At 42.7% G+C, this 17,477-nt stretch overlaps 1 protein-coding gene and 1 pseudogene across 1 annotated transcript; one reads left to right on the plus strand and one right to left on the minus strand.

The window, feature by feature from the left end:
• The first annotated feature begins 378 nt into the window (after positions 1–378).
• On the plus strand, positions 379–693 carry LOC148046736 (immunoglobulin heavy variable 3-48 pseudogene; annotated as a pseudogene).
• A 6,216-nt stretch (positions 694–6,909) lies between these two features.
• Positions 6,910–16,966, minus strand: LOC148046737 (vomeronasal type-2 receptor 26-like). Its single transcript, XM_087714917.1, has 4 exons — positions 16,653–16,966; positions 13,685–13,913; positions 11,671–11,797; positions 6,910–7,814 (listed from the first exon to the last, which is right to left on the minus strand). The coding sequence occupies exons 2-4, from the start codon at positions 13,850–13,852 to the stop codon at positions 6,910–6,912; spliced, it is 1,200 nt and encodes a 399-aa protein (XP_087571043.1). The 5' UTR covers positions 13,853–13,913; positions 16,653–16,966.
• Positions 16,967–17,477: the final 511 nt, after the last annotated feature.

Below are 17,477 nucleotides of genomic sequence, written 5' to 3' on the forward strand. Positions count from 1 at the left end.
TGAAGTTTTGATGAACTTAACATCATGCATCCTTTCAGATTTTTCCAAAAATGTTTTTGCTATAATCAGCCAACCTTCGTTCTCTTTTATTCTGACACGTATGTAAATACAGACAGATCCTTCCTCTTTATATGACATCATCTTCCAGCTGCCTCAAGCTGTGGCTGGAGAGCAAAAGCTTGTCTGCCTGGAACTTCTCCACGGAGGAAGAAAAATGATATTTTTGCTCCAACTCATCACCATTGTAGCAGTCTTTAAAAGTAATGGTCCCTCCATACAGATAGAAGCTAACAAGCTCCAATGTGCTTCAGGTTAATGTACTCAAGGAACCTGGATAGTTACAGTCTACATACAAATGTTTTCTTTCCAGATGTCCAAATGGAAGCCCAGCTGGTAGAATCCGGAGGAGATGTGAGAAGGCCTGGGGAGTCCCTCCGCCTCTCCTGCCAAGCTTCAGGCTTCACCTTCAGCAGCTACGATATGGTCTGGGTGAGACAGGCTCCAAGGAAAGGACTGGAGTGGGTTGCATGGATAGACAGTCCTGGAGATGGAATCAGGCACTCTTATGCCAACTCTGTGAAAGGCCGCTTCACCATTTCCCGGCAAGATGCCTCCAGCATGGTTTATCTCCAAATGAACAGCTTGAAACCCGAGGACACAGCTGTGTATTACTGTGCTACAGAGCCACAGTGAGAGGAAGCTGTGGTGAGGCCTATCAGAACCCCTCATTGTTCATGGCTGACATCCAAGTTGATTCAGCTTCCATGGCCTGAATGAAAAACAAAGGAAGTTAGTTCTTCATGCAGATAGGTTCCCCCATTCATTTTCTCCCCTAGTGAACTAGGAAAGCTGCTTATATTCAACTCATTACTCCAGTCCCGGTTTAAATTTGGTTCATCATCAGATGTTGTTTAGTGCTTTCTCTCTGTGCTATAGAGTGTGATTAAGGCTCACTCACTCCCAGCGTCCAATAAGATCGCACATGGTGGGCCTTCTCCGGGTACCATCAGCCACACAATGCCGTCTGGCGGCTTCCTGGGGGAGAGCCTTCTCTGTTCCTGCCCCAGCCCTTTGGAATGAGCAACCCCCTGAGATCCGGACCCTCTCCACTCTCCTGGCCTTCCATAAGTCTGTTAAGACCTGGCTGTTTTGGCAGGCCTGGGGCTGTTGAGCTTAACTGAACTTCAGCCCCATTATAACTGAGTGCATGTTGTGTTTTTCTGTTTTAAACTGTATTGTTTTGGTATTTTTAATGTTTTTTAATATTTTAATTGTTTTTATGTAAGCTGCCCAGAGTCCTTCGGGATTGGGCAGCATACAAATCTATTAAAATTACAAATTACAAATTACTGCTGGGATGGCATTTCAGTGATAATCACTCTTCTTTTATCAAATCTAAGTGTGCTTTCCATTCCTTACACTTGTTTAGATTTTTCTCTTCTCTCGTTTCAAGGCATCAAATTTCAACCCAAGTGATAAGAGTATGAAGGAGATATGAAAAGGCCTGGTGAGGCCTTCTATATCACCTCTGTCTTCCCTCTCAGCATTTACAACATGAGCACAGTGAGACTCTGCGACGGGAAATTTGAATGGATTGTATTCGCTGGCTGGGGAATTCTGGGAGTTGAAGTCCAGACATCTTCAAGTTGCCACGGTTGAGAAACACTGATCTAAGTTCTCTCTCCCAGCTTTGAGCCATTGGATCTTAATGGGCTGTGATCCAACTACATGGCAAGCAAGTTGCAGGATCTTGCCTTCATCTATTGTCCCTGGTTTAAGAGGTCGATCAAATACCGGAGGCTTTTTAGGTTCTGAAATGTAATAACATTAAAAAAGCAAGAGGAGGAAACTAGTTAGATTATCATTCATTTTAATTTTTTTAAAGTACATATCAAGCTAAGAACAATATGATGCAATGAATTAATTCCATTTTCTCAGTACAATTTTTTTTTAATAGGAAAAATAATTTTCTGTTTGGTATCATATGGAATTTTGATATTTAGTGAGCATGTTTTAAGATGATAAACAAAATGTTTGATATGCAATATCCACTACCTATCTTTTATGCTAAATGTAACATGAATATTGTCAAGATGAAGGTCATTTTAAATGTGGAAAAATGGTAGATGGATGAATAATTCTAGCTGGATCATAGATGGGAGACAGTGAAATGAATGTACATTTTATTGGCATACTTTTATCTATAGATGCAGATCCTAGTGAGTCATAAAAATTGCATGTATGCATGTATGTATGTATGTATGTATGTATGTATGTATGTATGTATGTATGTATGATTTGTGGGAGTTGAAGTCCACAAGTCTTAAAGCTGTGGACTTCTATGAAATAAGCTGGGTGAGACAGGCTCCAGGGAAAGGAGTGGAATGGCTTGCATTGGTAGATAATTCCAGGGATGGGAGCATCCAAGTCTATCTCAATTCTGTGAAAGGCCGTTTCACGATCTCCCGGCACAATGCCTCCAGCACAGCCTCTCTCCAAATGGACAACTTGAAACCAGAGGACACGGCTGTGTATTACTGTGCTAGAGGATCACACACAGTGGGAAGAAGCTATGGTGAAGCCTGTCAAAATCCTTCATTGTTCATGGCTGCCATCCAAGTTGACTCAGCCTCCTTTAAAAGCAATGGAAGTTAGCTTTCCATGCAGAGGAGTAGAGCCAGCCCCCATTTATTTCCATCCCTAGGGAACTAAGAAAACTGCTTATATTCAGCTAGTTGAAGGACGCTGATCATTTCTGACCCAGTTTATCTTTGCGTGGTTACCATAGGTAAGAAAGTGTTTTGCTCTCTCTGCTATAAGAATGGGAATGGCTCACTGTTGCAGTATGATGACTCTCTAGAGCACCTAAAAAGGTAAAGGTTCCCCTCGCACATATGTGCTAGTCATTCCTGACTCTAGGGGGTGGTGCTCATCTCCGTTTCAAAGCCGAAAGGCCAGTGCTGTCCAAAGATGTCTCCATAGTCATGTGGCTGGCATTACTAAATGCTGAAGGTGCACAGAACGCTGTTATCTTCCCACCAAAAGTGGGTCCTATTTTTCTACTTGCATTTTTACATCCTTTCGAACTGCTAGGTTGGCAGAAGCTGGGAGAAATCACGGGAGCTCACTCCATTATGCGGTGCTAGGGATTTGAACCGCCAAACTGCTGACCTTTCTGATCGACAAGCTCAGCGTCTTAGCCACTGAGCCATCGTGTCCCTTCTTTAAAGCACTTAGAGAGGGCTTACAGCACCATCAAGTGGGATATAAGTCTGAGTGCTATTGCTATTGTACTTGAATGGTACCACTGTTTAAAAAAAAATCAATGACAACTATGATTCTATTCTTTACATTCTGTTTAACTTTCTTTCTTTCTTTTCCCCTTTCCGGGTATCAAATCAGAGTCCCAGGTGATAAAGTCCAAATGGGATGCAAGAAGAGGGGATCACATCCAGAACATAAACATTCAGTATTGAGATGTCATATTCTATATTTGAGAGGCATTTTATAGAAATACTATCTGTTTTTCTGCATTCCTTTAAACATTCCATACTGTTATGAATTTTTTAAGAGAATAAAATCAATACATATTTTTTAAAAAAGAAAGAAAGTGAGAGAGAGAGAGAGAGAGAAAGAGAGAGAAAGAAGAAAGAAAGAAGAAATAAAAAGAGAGAGGACAAGAGAGGAAGGAAGGAAGAAGAAAGAAAGAAAGAAAGAAAGAAAGAAAGAAGAGAGAGAGAAAGGAAGGAAGGAAGAAGGAAAGAAAAACAAAGGAAGGAAGGAAGAAGAAAGAAAGAAATGACAGAGAGAAAGGAAGGAAGGAAGGAAAGAAAAAAGAAAGAAAGAAAGAAAGAAAGAAAGAAAGAAAGAAAGAAAAGTAATCAATAGATTTTAAAAACTACTAAATAATCCAGGGATGGCGTTTGTCCCTAGTAGTTAAAGTAATAATTGAACTGAGTTAGCTCTTTGAGCTATGATTTCTTTGTTCTACCATCAAAGAAATATGGAGAGAAAAAAATCAGAGAGGTCCTTTTATTAGTAGGGATATGTAAATTCTGATAATAGTTTCCTTTTTAAGTGAAGCAGCTTTCTCTACAGGCTAAATGCAGAAACCTTTAGAGTGTATGGACATTTGAAGGCATTCCATAGAATTCCTCTCTGACTGATCCAAGATGACTTTTTGGCTAAGCTCGGTAATCTTGCTCACCATTCTCAGAGGTAAATTTTCTCATGCAAAAAGAAGATTCTTCCTTTCTGGTGGTTGGGCTTATATAATCCACCTTCCCAAGGAGCTGCTGATGAATTCTACAAAAACTGCCATTTGTATTTCTATGACTGTGTAGTTTGGTACAGCAACTAAATGGGACAGGCGCAGAGTTTAGTTGGAGCTGAAGGAAGGAAGGAAGGAAGGAAGGAAGGAAGGAAGGAAGGAAGGAAGGGGGAGATTGGGAGGAAAGAAAGAATGAAAGAGAAAGGAAAGAAAGTAAGAAAAGAAAGAAAGAAAGAAAAAGAGAAGGAGGAAGGGAGGAAAGAAAGAGAAAGGGAGGAAAGAAAGAAAGAGAGAGAAAGAGAAGAAGGGAGAGAGGAAAGAAAGAGAACAGAAGGAAAGAAAGAGAAAGAGAAAGAGAAAGGAAAGGAAAGAAAGGAAAGAAAGAAAACCATTTTCAAGCAGCTAACTTTTCACTGTGGACCTGTATAGTGCACTGGTAAAAAAGAGGGCTGAGAAAATACCTACATCAGAGGTGAGTTGCTCCTGGTTCAGCCCGGATCGGGCAAACCAGTAGTAATGGCAGAGGCATGTGCAAGCATGCCCGAACCAATACTAAAAAACATTGGCAACCCACCACTGCCTCACATCCAGAACATAACCTCTTTCAATTCCTCTCCGCGATAGGGCATTGTATGGCAAAACAACTAGACACAGAAACAGTTTTTCTCTCTCTTGTTCTATCACTCTGCTGAACAGCTGATTCTCACAGTACTGGCATGTCCATTAACCCATCTTGCATGGCTGTAATATTATTATTATCCTTCTCATCTTTTCTACTAGCGCCTCTTATTGGTGTCATTATTCTGATTATGATTACTCTGTTGCTTTGCATGTATATTGACAGCTTCTGAACACCGGAGACAAAGTCCTTGTGTTTCTACCACACTTGGCCAAAAAAATGTATTCTATTCTGTTCTATTTACAGGCGTGCATTCTGAGGCCCCGTTGGTGGAGTCTGGAGGGGATGTGAGAAGGCCTGGAGAGTCTCTCCGTCTCTCCTGTCAAGGCTCTGGATTCACCTTCAGCAGCCGCTGGATGGTTTGGGTGAGACAGGCTCCAGGGAAAGGACTGGAATGGGTTTCATATATACAACCAAGTTCAGCTAGCATTTACTATTCAAGCAAAGTGAAGGGACGCTTCACCGTCTCCAGGGACAATGCCAAAAGCCAGCTGTATCTGCAAATGAACAGCCTCAAACCAGAGGACTCGGCTGTCTATTATTGTTCAAGCACAGTGAGAGGAAGTGCACATAAATCTTATTTTCTTCACAGTAGCTCTTCATGTTGTTTCAGAAGTAAGGAATTTGGATTCATAAATTAGGACACAGGCAATTGAAGCTCTCCCTACATGAAATTTGTGGTTATTTTAATAGGTAGCAGACAAGTGGAATAGAATAGAAAAACAGAGTTTCAAGGGACATTGGAGGTCTTCTAGTCCAACTCCTTGCTAATGCAGGAAACACTATACTGTCAACTCATAAATCATTTACATGTCTATTATAAGTTTCCATGGTGAGGAAAGGGAGGGGGAGCACATTCCACACATACTTTTGGCTAGAGTCAGATCTCAGATTACTACAGCAGGCTTGTGAAGCATGCACAGACTGAGGAGAGGGAAGAAACAAAGTTCAAAGTTCAGCCATAATTTAAATGAGGTCAGATCTGACTGCAAAGGGGTATTGCCGAAATGGTTTTCCTAATAAATGACTGGATTTCTTTTGAAACTTGGCTAGAGGCTCATGAATTAATTAGGGCATCTTTCAGAAACACCATTTCAGAAAAAAAATGGTTGTCATATCTATCTTCCAATTATCTTGGAATGAAGTCAAGGGAAGATATATCTATCTATCTATCTATCTATCGATCGATCGATCGATCGATCGATCGATCGATCGATAGATAGATAGATAGATAGATAGATGAGAGAGAGAGAGAGAGAGAGAGAGAGAGATAGAGATAGAGATAGATAGAGATAGATAGATAGATAAATAGATAGATAGATAGAGAGAGAGAGAGAGAGAGAGATACATAGATGCATAGATACATAGATACATAGATACATAGATACATAGATACATAGATACATAGATACATAGATATAGATGATAGAGAGATAGAGAGAGAGATAGAGAGATAAAGAGGTAGGGGTAGGGATAGGGATAGGGATAGGGATAGAGAGAGAGAGAGAGAGAGAGAGAGAGAGAGAGAGAGAGAGAGAGAGAGAGAGAGAGAGAGAGATAGAGATAGAGATAGAGATAGAGATAGAGATAGAGATAGAGATAGAGATAGAGATAGAGATAGAGATAGAGATAGATAGATAGATAGATAGATAGATAGATAGATAGATAGATAGATAGATGATAAATGGATAGATGATTGATAGATGATAGATGATAGATGATAGATGGATGGATGGATGGATGGATGGATGGATGGATGGATGGATGGATAGATAGATAGATAGATAGATAGATAGATAGATAGATAGATAGATAGATGGATGGATGGATGGATGGATAGATAAAGAAATTGAAATGCATGAGTGCAGTTGATTGTACACATCTAATCCAGCAATGAAAGTGGACTACAATTCTTCCTCCTAAATGGCTTCCCTGTAGGTAAGATATGTAACATGGAATCTCAGATCTTCTTCCTCTTTGTCAGCTGTACTTTGGTGTTCAGCTCAGGATGCAGTATGATTATGTAGCATTTGGGGAAAAAGATGCAGCCAAGTAATCCAGCCGTGGAGACTAGAATAGAGAAGATCTCCACAGCTACCATGTATTTTCCCTTAGCGCTCAGATAGGTTGGCACAAAGCTCAGCCAAACGCTGCAGAACATCAGCATGCTAAATGTAATGAGCTTTGCTTCATTGAAAGAGTCTGGCAACTTCCTGGCAAGGAAAGCTATAGTGAAGCTGATTAGGGAGAGAAATCCCATGTAGCCCAGTACAAAATAAAACATGATGATAGAACCTTCATTGCACTTCACTATGATTTCTTTGGCTAGTGACTGCATATCCAAATCTGGATACGGGGAGGATGTTGCCATCCACACCACGCAAATGCCTGCTTGGATCAGGGAGCTTACGACAACAATGAAGCTAGAAACTTTTCTTCCAAGCCACCTTCTCATGTTGGAGCCTGGTTTGGTAGCCATGAAAGCTACCACCACCATGATGGTTTTGGCCAACACGCAAGAAATAGCTACAGAGAAGATGATGCCGAAAGCAGACTGCTGGAGAAAGCAGGTTACCTTGTTAGGTTCTCCCAGGAACAGAAAGGAAGAAAGGAAGCAGAGAAGGAGGGAAAGGAGGAGAACGTAGGTGAGATCCCGGTTGTTGGCTTTGACAATGGGAGTATTTTGGTGTGTAATAAATATTCCAAGTACCAAGACTGTGGTAAAGGAAAAGCAAAAGGCTGCTGAGGAGAGGATAATCCCTAAGGGTTCCTTGTAAGAAAGGAAAGTTATTACTTTAGGAAAACACCTGTCTCCAGTTCTGCTTGCATAGTGATCTTCTGGACAGGGGAAACAACTGTCCATATCTAAAACAAAAAAAGATAAACAGACTTGAATTAATATATAATTGCATGACTATGTTTTCTGTGGAAGCCTCTATGTTCTGACCCACTCCTCCATCCAGTAATGAATGCCGAGACAAGCTTCACTGGAATGTCACAGCACTTTATTAGCAAGAAACCAAAACCTCGGTGGCTGAAAGCCAAGCATAACAAACAGATAAGAACCTTGGCAGCAACTCAGACTTCGACAGATAACAGTTTCTCCAGTGTTAGGAATGACATTGAATCCTGCAAAACCAGGCTCCTCCCAGTCTCTCTTTAAATACTATCTTGAGAGGAGCCTAATTACAATCACATGGGTCCAATTATCTTTGGTAACTGCGTAGCTGCACTCTACGTCGATCTGCCCGGTGTTGCCGGGCATCCAGGAACAACTCCCTTGGCTCCTCCCCACTGCTCCAATGCATGACGTCTGGATCACACTCCCTTGTCTCCTCCCCACTGGTCCAAGGCTAAGGCACCTCTTGGTGGCCAATCAGCCTCTCTGCGCCCTGCTTGGAGTCAGAACCCTGTCCAGGGTCCTCCACATCCTCCAGAGCCAACTCATAGGGCCCCTCACTGTCGGAGTCTGGTGGCAGCTCCAACGGCTCCTGCTGGGCCACAACACCTCTATACCCACGATGACGAACCTCTGGCACGTGTGCCTGAAGTGGCACACAGAGCCATGTTGCCTGGCAAGTGCGACATCACCCGTTCCTCTTTCTGGTGCGCATGTCACACGGCGATCAGCTGGCCTTTACGCATGCGGCAGTGCTGAAAACCGGAAGAGCTGGTCTTCCATTTTCTGGCATGAGCATATGCACCAGCCAGCTTAATGCCATTTGTACATGTGTGGCAATAACTGGAACACTTGCTGGAAGTTCATTTTCCAGCACGCACATGCCCTCTGGGCAGCTTCTCTTCCTGGTTGCAGCCCAGATGAGTGCATGGGGGCTCCCTTTTTGGCCTTCAGGTTCATCATCACTGCTCTATGCAGACTGACTGGGTCCCCTTTCTGACAGTGAGAACAATTAACCAGTAGAACGACTTGCCTTCAGAAGTTTTGGGTGATTCATCACTGGAGACTTTCAAGAACAGACTCAACAGCCACCTGTCTGAAATGGTACAGAGCAGTGAAAGCTAACCTTTCACTTCACAGTGTGCCGACATGCATACCAGAAATGGCACGCAAAACCATTCTGCCTGGAACACCTGGCCTCCCTGGCCTCTGCAAGCACGGAAGTGCCAAAATCCGGAAGCCCAGCATTCCATTCCATATGCACACACCAGCACCCAAACATCTGGTTTCCGGCACATGTGCACGCCCAACAAACAGCTTGCCCAACAAACAGCTTGCCATTGTGCATGCCCACCCCGGAAACAAGGGTGCTGGCACACACATGCACGACAGAATGCTGGTGAACCCACGTGTGCGAAAGCCATCTGGATGGCATGCGTGCAGGCACAGGAACGCACAGAGGAGTCAGCGAGACTGTGCATTATGCATGGGATGGCTCTGCATGCTGCTTCTGGCACACATTCCATAGGTTTGCCAACACGGGTATAGGGTCTCCTGCTTGAGCAAGAAGCCCTACAAGGTCCCTTCCAACTCTACTACTCTCTTACCATCCATTATTAAGATGGCCTTCTAAAACATTCTTGTGCTATTATTTAAGTGTGCTTCTGATTTTCCTTGGTCTTAAAAATGCAGGCAAATTACTTTCAACTAAACATTCTGGAAAGCATCATATTGAGAAAGACTATATTAGGGGAATGTTGCCATTAAAGTATTAGTAATATGAACCTCTAGGGGAGTGATGGAATATCTTTTTGGCACAGAGCGCCCAAACTGTAATGCACGTGTATCTGTGTGTGTGCGCATGCTGGAGCACCGGAAACCCGAAGACCAACTGGCTGGTGCATGCATGCCTGTTTTATTGGCCATTTTCAGGGGTTCACCGACAAAAGGGCGAATGACAAAACCGCGCTTGACTAAACCGCGGTGACAAAACTGTGTGTTCTAAAGCGCTCTGACGAATGAGTGCTGAATCACGCCGACAACAGCACGGTGATAGAAGCGTGCTGTAAAACTAAACCCAACCCTAACCCTAACCCTAAACGTAACGCTAACTCTAACCCTAAACGGAACGCTAAACCTGACCCTAAACCTAACCCTAAACGTAATGTTAAACCTAACCCTTACCTTAACTTAAATCGCCCTTCTGCCGACGCGCTGTTGTAAATTGCCCTTCTGTCGACATGCTGTTGTCGATGCGCTGTTGTCAATGCATTGATGACGTTGCGGTTTTAGCAACGCGGTTTATTCGGGCGCGGTTTTGTCGTTCGCCCTTTTGCTGGGTCACGGTTTTCAGGGCATTCTTTGCACCATTTTCAGGATGTTTTTCAGCTGTTTCCAAACCAAAAACAGCTAAAAACCCCACCTGAAAACAGCCCGAAAAACAGCTTGTTTTTTGGTCATTTTTCAGACCAATTTCTGATCCTCCTGCACCTGTGGAGCAGTGGTGGGATTCAAATAATTTAACAACTGGTTCTCTACCCTAATGATTTCTTCCAACAACCAGTTCACCAAACTGCTCAAAAAGTTAACAACAGGTTCTCCCAAAATGGTGTGAACCGGCTGAATCCCACCACTGCTGTGGAGACCAGCTGGCTGGCGCGCAGGTGCATGCCGTAAACCAGAAAAGCAGTTGGCGATGGCACCTGTTCTCTGTACGCCACCTCTGGTATGTGTGCCTTAGATTCCCCATTACGGCTCTAGAGTAACCAAAATTAATTAAGAGGAAACAAAAGAGGTACATTCAAGGAAAACTAACACATTTTTTAATTTCTTCCATTGGTCAAATCATGCTGCAACTTGTATTTCTGGACCCTGTATCTCAGTAGTGGGTTTCAAATTTTTTTAGAACCTGTTCTGTAGGTGTGGCCTGCTTTCCGGGTCCACTGATGAAACCTTTTCTAACCGGTTTGGTAGATTTGACGAACCGGTTCTACTGAATAGGTGCGAACTGGTACGAATCCACCTCTGCTATATCTTGCTGCCACAAACTCATGGTAAAGATCAATTCAAAACCCACCTTTCCCAATGAAAACCAGTACAAAATGTTTTACAGATGGCACCTGGCACCAATAAGGTTAGCTAAAATCTTAACAAATACCTCCCCAAAATGTTGGAAAGGCAAATCAATACACGGAACATATTACCATTTATGGTGGACTTGTGAGGAGGCTAATTTTTTTTGGAAAAAGATCAAAAATTGTCTGGAGGCAATGAGAGGGGTTAATATAGAATGGAAACCTGAAGTTTTTTTATTAGGAATAATGTCTGTGAAATACAAAAAAGAAATCCAGTATTTAATACTACATATAATTACGGCGGCAAGGATTGCCTTTGCCCAGAAATGGAAAAACCAATTAATTCCAAGCGAAGATGAAATAATAAGAAAGCTTATGGATTGTGCTGAAATGGACAAACTAACTAAAGAAATCCAGGGAAAAGAAGAATCAGAATTCTACCAGATATGGGATAAATAGTATAGGTGGATGGAGGAAAGAAATAAGAAGGAATCAATGAAGGAATATAACAAAACTCAAAAAATAATAGTTATGAGTAATATAAGAGGGTTAAGAATGGTGAAATCCAAATGAAATACAATAGAAGGGGAAATAATATAAGGTGAGCGGTATCGATTGATAATTGCTATTAGAAAGAACAGGAAGCCCCTGTTCATATTGTATTGTGTAAATGTGGTGTACGTCTAGGTTTTGTGTGTGTGTATTTTGTATGTTTGTTAATAAAAAAATAAAAAAATAAAAAACCCACCTTTCCATTTTGAAATCATTCCTTCAGGGCATTGATTACAGCCATAGCAGCAGAATTTCTTCCCTTCCTCCTTTTTTTTATGATAACCCGGATCACAGGAATTTGTGCACACCGAAAGAGGAACCCTCTAACCAGAAAAGAGATGATTCATATTTTAACAATTTCGAAGGGACATTTTCGAATCCAAACAGGAAAAATATATAGTCCCATTTTTCTTGCTGTAATTGATCTGTTAGGGCAGGGTGTCTCAAAGATGCTTTTTCAAAAGGCAACTGGACTATGTTTTTCCTTGAGGAAGAAGACCTTTTGCTTCCCAACCAAGAAGCTTCGTTAGTTCTGACTGATTGAGAATTATCAGAACTGTCAGAATGGATGAAGCTTTGTCTTCTTCCTCAAGGAAAGGCATAGTCCAGTTTGTCACAGTTTGTTGCATAAATTCAAATCCAGAAAGCACACATAGATGTCCAGGCCAGCAACAGCCAGCAACAGCCTATGCTGCGCCCTGATTGGCTGGGATGCAGCATAGCCTGTTGCTAGCCAGCTACCTCCCCTGATTGGTTCTGACAGTTCTAACCCCTGATTGGTTCTGACAGTTATGACAGTTACAGTTGCTAGTATAAATACCGTGGTGCGATCTCCGTGGTTTTGAATCGCTGTCATCTTTCTATGTATTCAATAAACATCTTGTTCGTGATGCCTGGCTCCTGCGTTTTCCCTCAATACACTAAACTGGCGACGAGGATGGGATCGCGATTCCCGCAGAGCCTAGGACAACAACATGAGCCAGCCACACAAGCCACGCGAACGCTGGGGAAAATTCAGCTGGATTCATTAACTTCTTTATATACATAAGAATAGATGAATAAATGTACAACACCAGCAGGTGGTTCTTCCAAGTAAACACAAGGCAGGAGAGTTACAGGCAAACACAAGCCATTAGTTTCATTTTTGCAGACAAGCCCAGACAGATTGCTAGTTTTCTTCTCAGAGCAGCAGACGGTTTAAGTTTCTGTTTCAATTCTCTGCACAGACTCAGATCTGTTTAAGCTCCCATTGGCTGACTTAGTTTGCTATGCCTATTCATTGGCTGACCTAGTTCCCAGGTCTCTCCCAGTCATGAATTTTTTAACACAGATGCCTTTTGAAAAAGTACCTTTGGGACAACCATGACCATAGACATTAGGGCAGGTCCATACTAAGTTTATTTCTCTGACAATTGAGCCATTTGAGACTCCTCCCCCCTTGTCTGATTATTTCCTAAGAAGCATCTCTTGCTCCTGTTCCCCTCCTCTCTCTCTCTCTTATCTATCTGACTGACTGACTGACTGACTGACTGTCTGTCTCTGTCTGTCTGTCTGTCTGTCTGTCTATCTATCTATCTATCTATCTATCTATCTATCTATCTATCTATCTATCTATCTATCTATCTATCTATCTATCTATCATCTATTGATCTATATCTATCTATCCATCCATCCATCCATCCTTCTATCCATCAATTTCAGTATCTATCCTCTATCTATTAATTGAGCCATAGATCTTCTATTGCAGGGGTGTCAAACTCAATTTCATTGAGGGCCACATCAGCCTTGTGTTTGCCCTTGGGGGCTGGGATAAGTGTGATCAGGGTGGGCATGACCAGCTTGACATCACATGTGTCAGGGGTGTCTGTGGTGACCTGAGTGCTCTGGCAGCAAAAACAGGCTTCTGAGCTCCATTTTCAGCTGTGATGGACTCCTGCACTCTGGCAGGAAAAATGGGACACCCCTAAGGTCCATTTTCATGACAGGAGGCCATCACAACTGAAAACAGAGCCTGAGAAAACAGTGTGCGGCTCCCCGAGCTCCATTTTCACAGGCAGAGGAACCACAGGCTGGCCCTTTACTGTTTCTAGGGTGGTCCCATGGGCCAGATCTAAGATCTGGCCCCCAGGCCTTGAGTTTGACACCCCTGCTGAAGATCATCCACACCTTCCATTATAAATGTGGACCATCTCTAAGAGCAGAATGCATACCTGGTTATAAAACTCTGGCCACAAAATTTTATTTTCATGGATGGTGATATTTTTCCCTTCAAAACCATGAGGGCTCAGTTCTCCAAGTTTCGTTCTAACAAAGGAGTTGTTGGGGAATATGACCAAATTGACAATATCAAATCCAGCAACCAGTTCCCCCGTTTTCATTAAAGGACACTGTTTCTCCAGCTGAGTTGTTAAACCCAATGCATTGAAGGACTGAGTGGAGCTAGAAAGAAGGAAAGAAAAGCTGATGGATTTAAAGGTATTTGAAGATATAGAGATATTGGGAAAGAATTCTCTCTCAATAGATGAATTCAGTGATAATTAAAATTGTTCTGACTGAGGCTTCCCCAAGAAGCACAAGGCAGAGTCCTGATCCTGACAAAAAGCCTTTTATTAAACAAATGTGCATTCCTCTCATTCACATTCAGCAAGGCCTGGCAAACAGTCTTTCAAAGGCATATTTATGACTACAGACCTTATCTATCTTGGAAAGCTGCCATATAAATATTTTCCAAGTTAGGTGCTGTGCAAGGAAAGGCTGGGCACTGAGTCTCTGAGATTCACAGACAGATCTTCACACCCTGAAATGAATCTAATAACCAAATGAATGAATTGTTTCCTGCAAAAGCCCCTTCCCCTTTTGCTCCTGTTTTATTTCCTATGGGAGAGGCCCACTACCCACTAACTTTGGTGGGTTTCAAAAAAATTTCAAAACCTACTCTGTGGGTGTGGCCTCCTTTGTGGGAGTGGCTTGTTGGCCATGTGACCTAGTGGGAGTGGCTTGCCGGCCATGTGTTTTCTTTCTTTCTTTCTTTCTTTCTTTCTTTCTTTCTTTCTTTCTTTCTTTCTTTCTTTCTTTCTTTCTCTCTCTCTCTCTCTCTCTCTCTCCTTTCTTTTGTCTCTCTGTCCCTTTTTTCTTTTTTTCTTTCATTTCTCTCACTTTTTCTTTCTTTTTTCTTTTTAAATTTTTCTTCCTTCCTTTCTGTCTTTTTCTCTCTCTGTGTTAGTCTGTCTGTCTGTCTGTCTCTCTCTCTCTCTCTCTCTGTGTGTGTGTGTGTGTGTGTGTGTGTGTGTGTGTGTGTGTGTGTGTGTGTGGTGAGTTTCAAAAATTTTTGGAACCTCTTCTATAGGTGTGGCCTGCTTTCTGGGTCCACTGGTGGAACCTCTTCTAACCGGTTTGGTAGATTTGACGAACCGGTTCTACCGAACTGGTGAAAACTGGCAGGAACCCACCTCTGCCTTCCACCTGTGACTTTACTCCCAAGTCAACCCTGATTTCTGAGTTGTTCTTTTCTTCTGGAAGCTATGCACATGTGCACAGTGGGAACAGGCTCTAGCTGTTTCTCTACCTCACTACGGTCTAGCTCCCTAAGCACTTGATCACTATCAGACAGACTTGGCCTTGTCTCTGCCTCTGACACAGAGCCCTCATCTGAGTCTTCCCCTGCCTCCGGGACTGGCCCATGCTCCTCCCCAATCTCCTCACTGTCTGACTCTGCTGCTAGTGCTGCTGGATGCTGGCGGGCCACATTAAAAATATAGAGGATTTTGGCTAGGAGTTCTCACTCAGTTATTACAAGCACTGTATACTGATGCATACCACATAACTAGAGAATGGGGCTTTGGAAGAGTTTAATTCAAAATGATGCTAACTCAGTGCTATTTTCTCCAAGTAATTTGGCCATCTCCAGTCTGACTTTCTAATGAGACATGGCCTGGACAACTTCTATCCTTCTTCCAAATTATTCTTGTCTGTTGTCAAGAACTGATAAACAGCTTGTTGCATTAGTTCATATCCATTCTCGGTTTATTACTTCAAGATCTTAGGCAATCACAAGTTGCAGAAGTCTTTCAACTTTTTTGGTCTGTTACTGGAAAATCAGACTGCTGGCCAACCGTGGCTGCTCTTTAGAAGGCCAGATCCTGAAGATGAAACTCAAATACTTTGGCCACCTAATGAGAAGGAAGGACTCACTGGAGAAGAGCCTAAAGCTGGGAAAGACAGAGGGCAAAAGAAGAAGGGGATGACAGAGAATGAGGTGGCTGGATGGTGTCACTGAAGCAGTAGACATGAGCTTAAATGGACTCCAGAGGATGGTAGAGGTCAGGGAGGCCTGGAGGAACATTGTCCATGGGTTGTGATGGGTCCAGGGTGGGTTCCTTCCAGTTCTAACCTCTTCTATAGAAGAGGTTCCACAAATCTACAGTGCCGTTTAGAACCGGTTCCAGCTCCCTCCCCCCGCCCGTCCGCACATCATCAAAATGAAGAGCGAGAGGAGGAATTCTGGGAGTTGAAGTCCACAAGTCTTAAAGCTGTCAAGTATTAACACCCCTGTTTTTTTCTAAAGGATTAGGGGTGCAAGGGTCTTGTAACTTGACAACTTTAAGACCTTGCACACTTCAATGCCAGAGTTCCTGAGCCAACATGACTGGAGGAGGAATTCTGGGAGTTGAAGTCCACAAGTCTTAAAGCTGTCAAGTTTGAACACCGCTAGGTTTTTTTTTCCTAAAGGGTTGGGGATGCAAGGGTCTTGTAACTTGACAGCTTTAAGACTTGTGTGCTTCAAATGCCAGTTTCTGAGCCAACATTTTGGTTGCTAAGCAAGAGCGTTGTGAAGTGAGTTTCACCACATTTTACAAGTTGGCCATGCCTACCCAGTCACATAACTGGCAAGCCGGTCACATGGCCAGCAAGCCACTCCCACAAAGCAGGGCACATCTAGAGAAGAGGTTTGAAACCCACCACTGGATGGGTTGGACATGACTTTACAACTAACAACAACTGACAAATCACAAATAGTTCCTTTGCATATATACCAAACCCTCTTGAATTCTCCTAGACCTTGGAGTGATGTGATACCTCCATGAGTAAAACCACTATGCTTCACTTTGACCAAATGAACTGCTTCAGTTCTGTGGGAGCAAGGTATAGCTTTACACAGGACTGTAGCTGAAATGTTACCTGCCAAGGTTGGATGTCTTGAAGACGTTGTCTTCTCATTATCTCTCCGAATGGAGATCTAGATGACAGCATAGCATGTAGAGCATGTGCTATGGAATAGACTGCATTGTACACACTGTAACTGTGACCAGTCATGCTCATCTCAAAAACAGGACTAGGAAGATCTCTTAACTTCTCCTCACCATTACATCTACCAGCAACATCATCGGGTTCTTGAAAATCTGGAAGCAAACACTCAAAAGCTTGTTCCCAGAATTTCTTGAGAAAACACTCCCTTTTGTCTCCAAAGGTGTTATGCTGTGAAGGTAGGCTTGGAATCCCAGAGGCTTATTTGAATGAATAGAGAAGGAAATCGTCCCTTGGAAAATTTTAAAAAAATTACGAGTAATGTAGGATGTCACAGTGAAATCAATCTGGACAGTGGTAATCCATATCTTTCCCAGGGATATGTTTGCTTCGTATTGATGATCTGCTAGAGGCACTAAAGTGCTCAGCCACAGAAGGGTCATACTTTCCCCATAAATGATGCATGCTCTAGCTTGCCTGTCCATGAAGGTTTGATAGACAAGGGATGCCATATCTTGAAGTTCATACAGTGGAATGAAGAGACCTTGCTTAGGGAGCATTCTTCTGAAAGCAGAACAGATTCCATTTTCATGCAAGATCTTTTCCAGGTTGTCCAAGAAATGTTCCCCTGTGTCATCATCCACAGCGAGTAGCCCAACCCATGTCCATCTGAAATGGAGAAGCAATTGGACCAGACCTTTATAGAGATGACTTTCGTTTGGGACCATGCGATAAAAGGAAAGTGAATGTGTTTTGTCT

This window comes from Thamnophis sirtalis, unplaced genomic scaffold, assembly GCF_051295495.1.
Source record: "Thamnophis sirtalis isolate CommonGarterSnake01/CBP01778 unplaced genomic scaffold, rThaSir2_p1.2 scaffold_4, whole genome shotgun sequence".
Taxonomy (NCBI): Eukaryota; Metazoa; Chordata; class Lepidosauria; order Squamata; family Natricidae; genus Thamnophis; species Thamnophis sirtalis.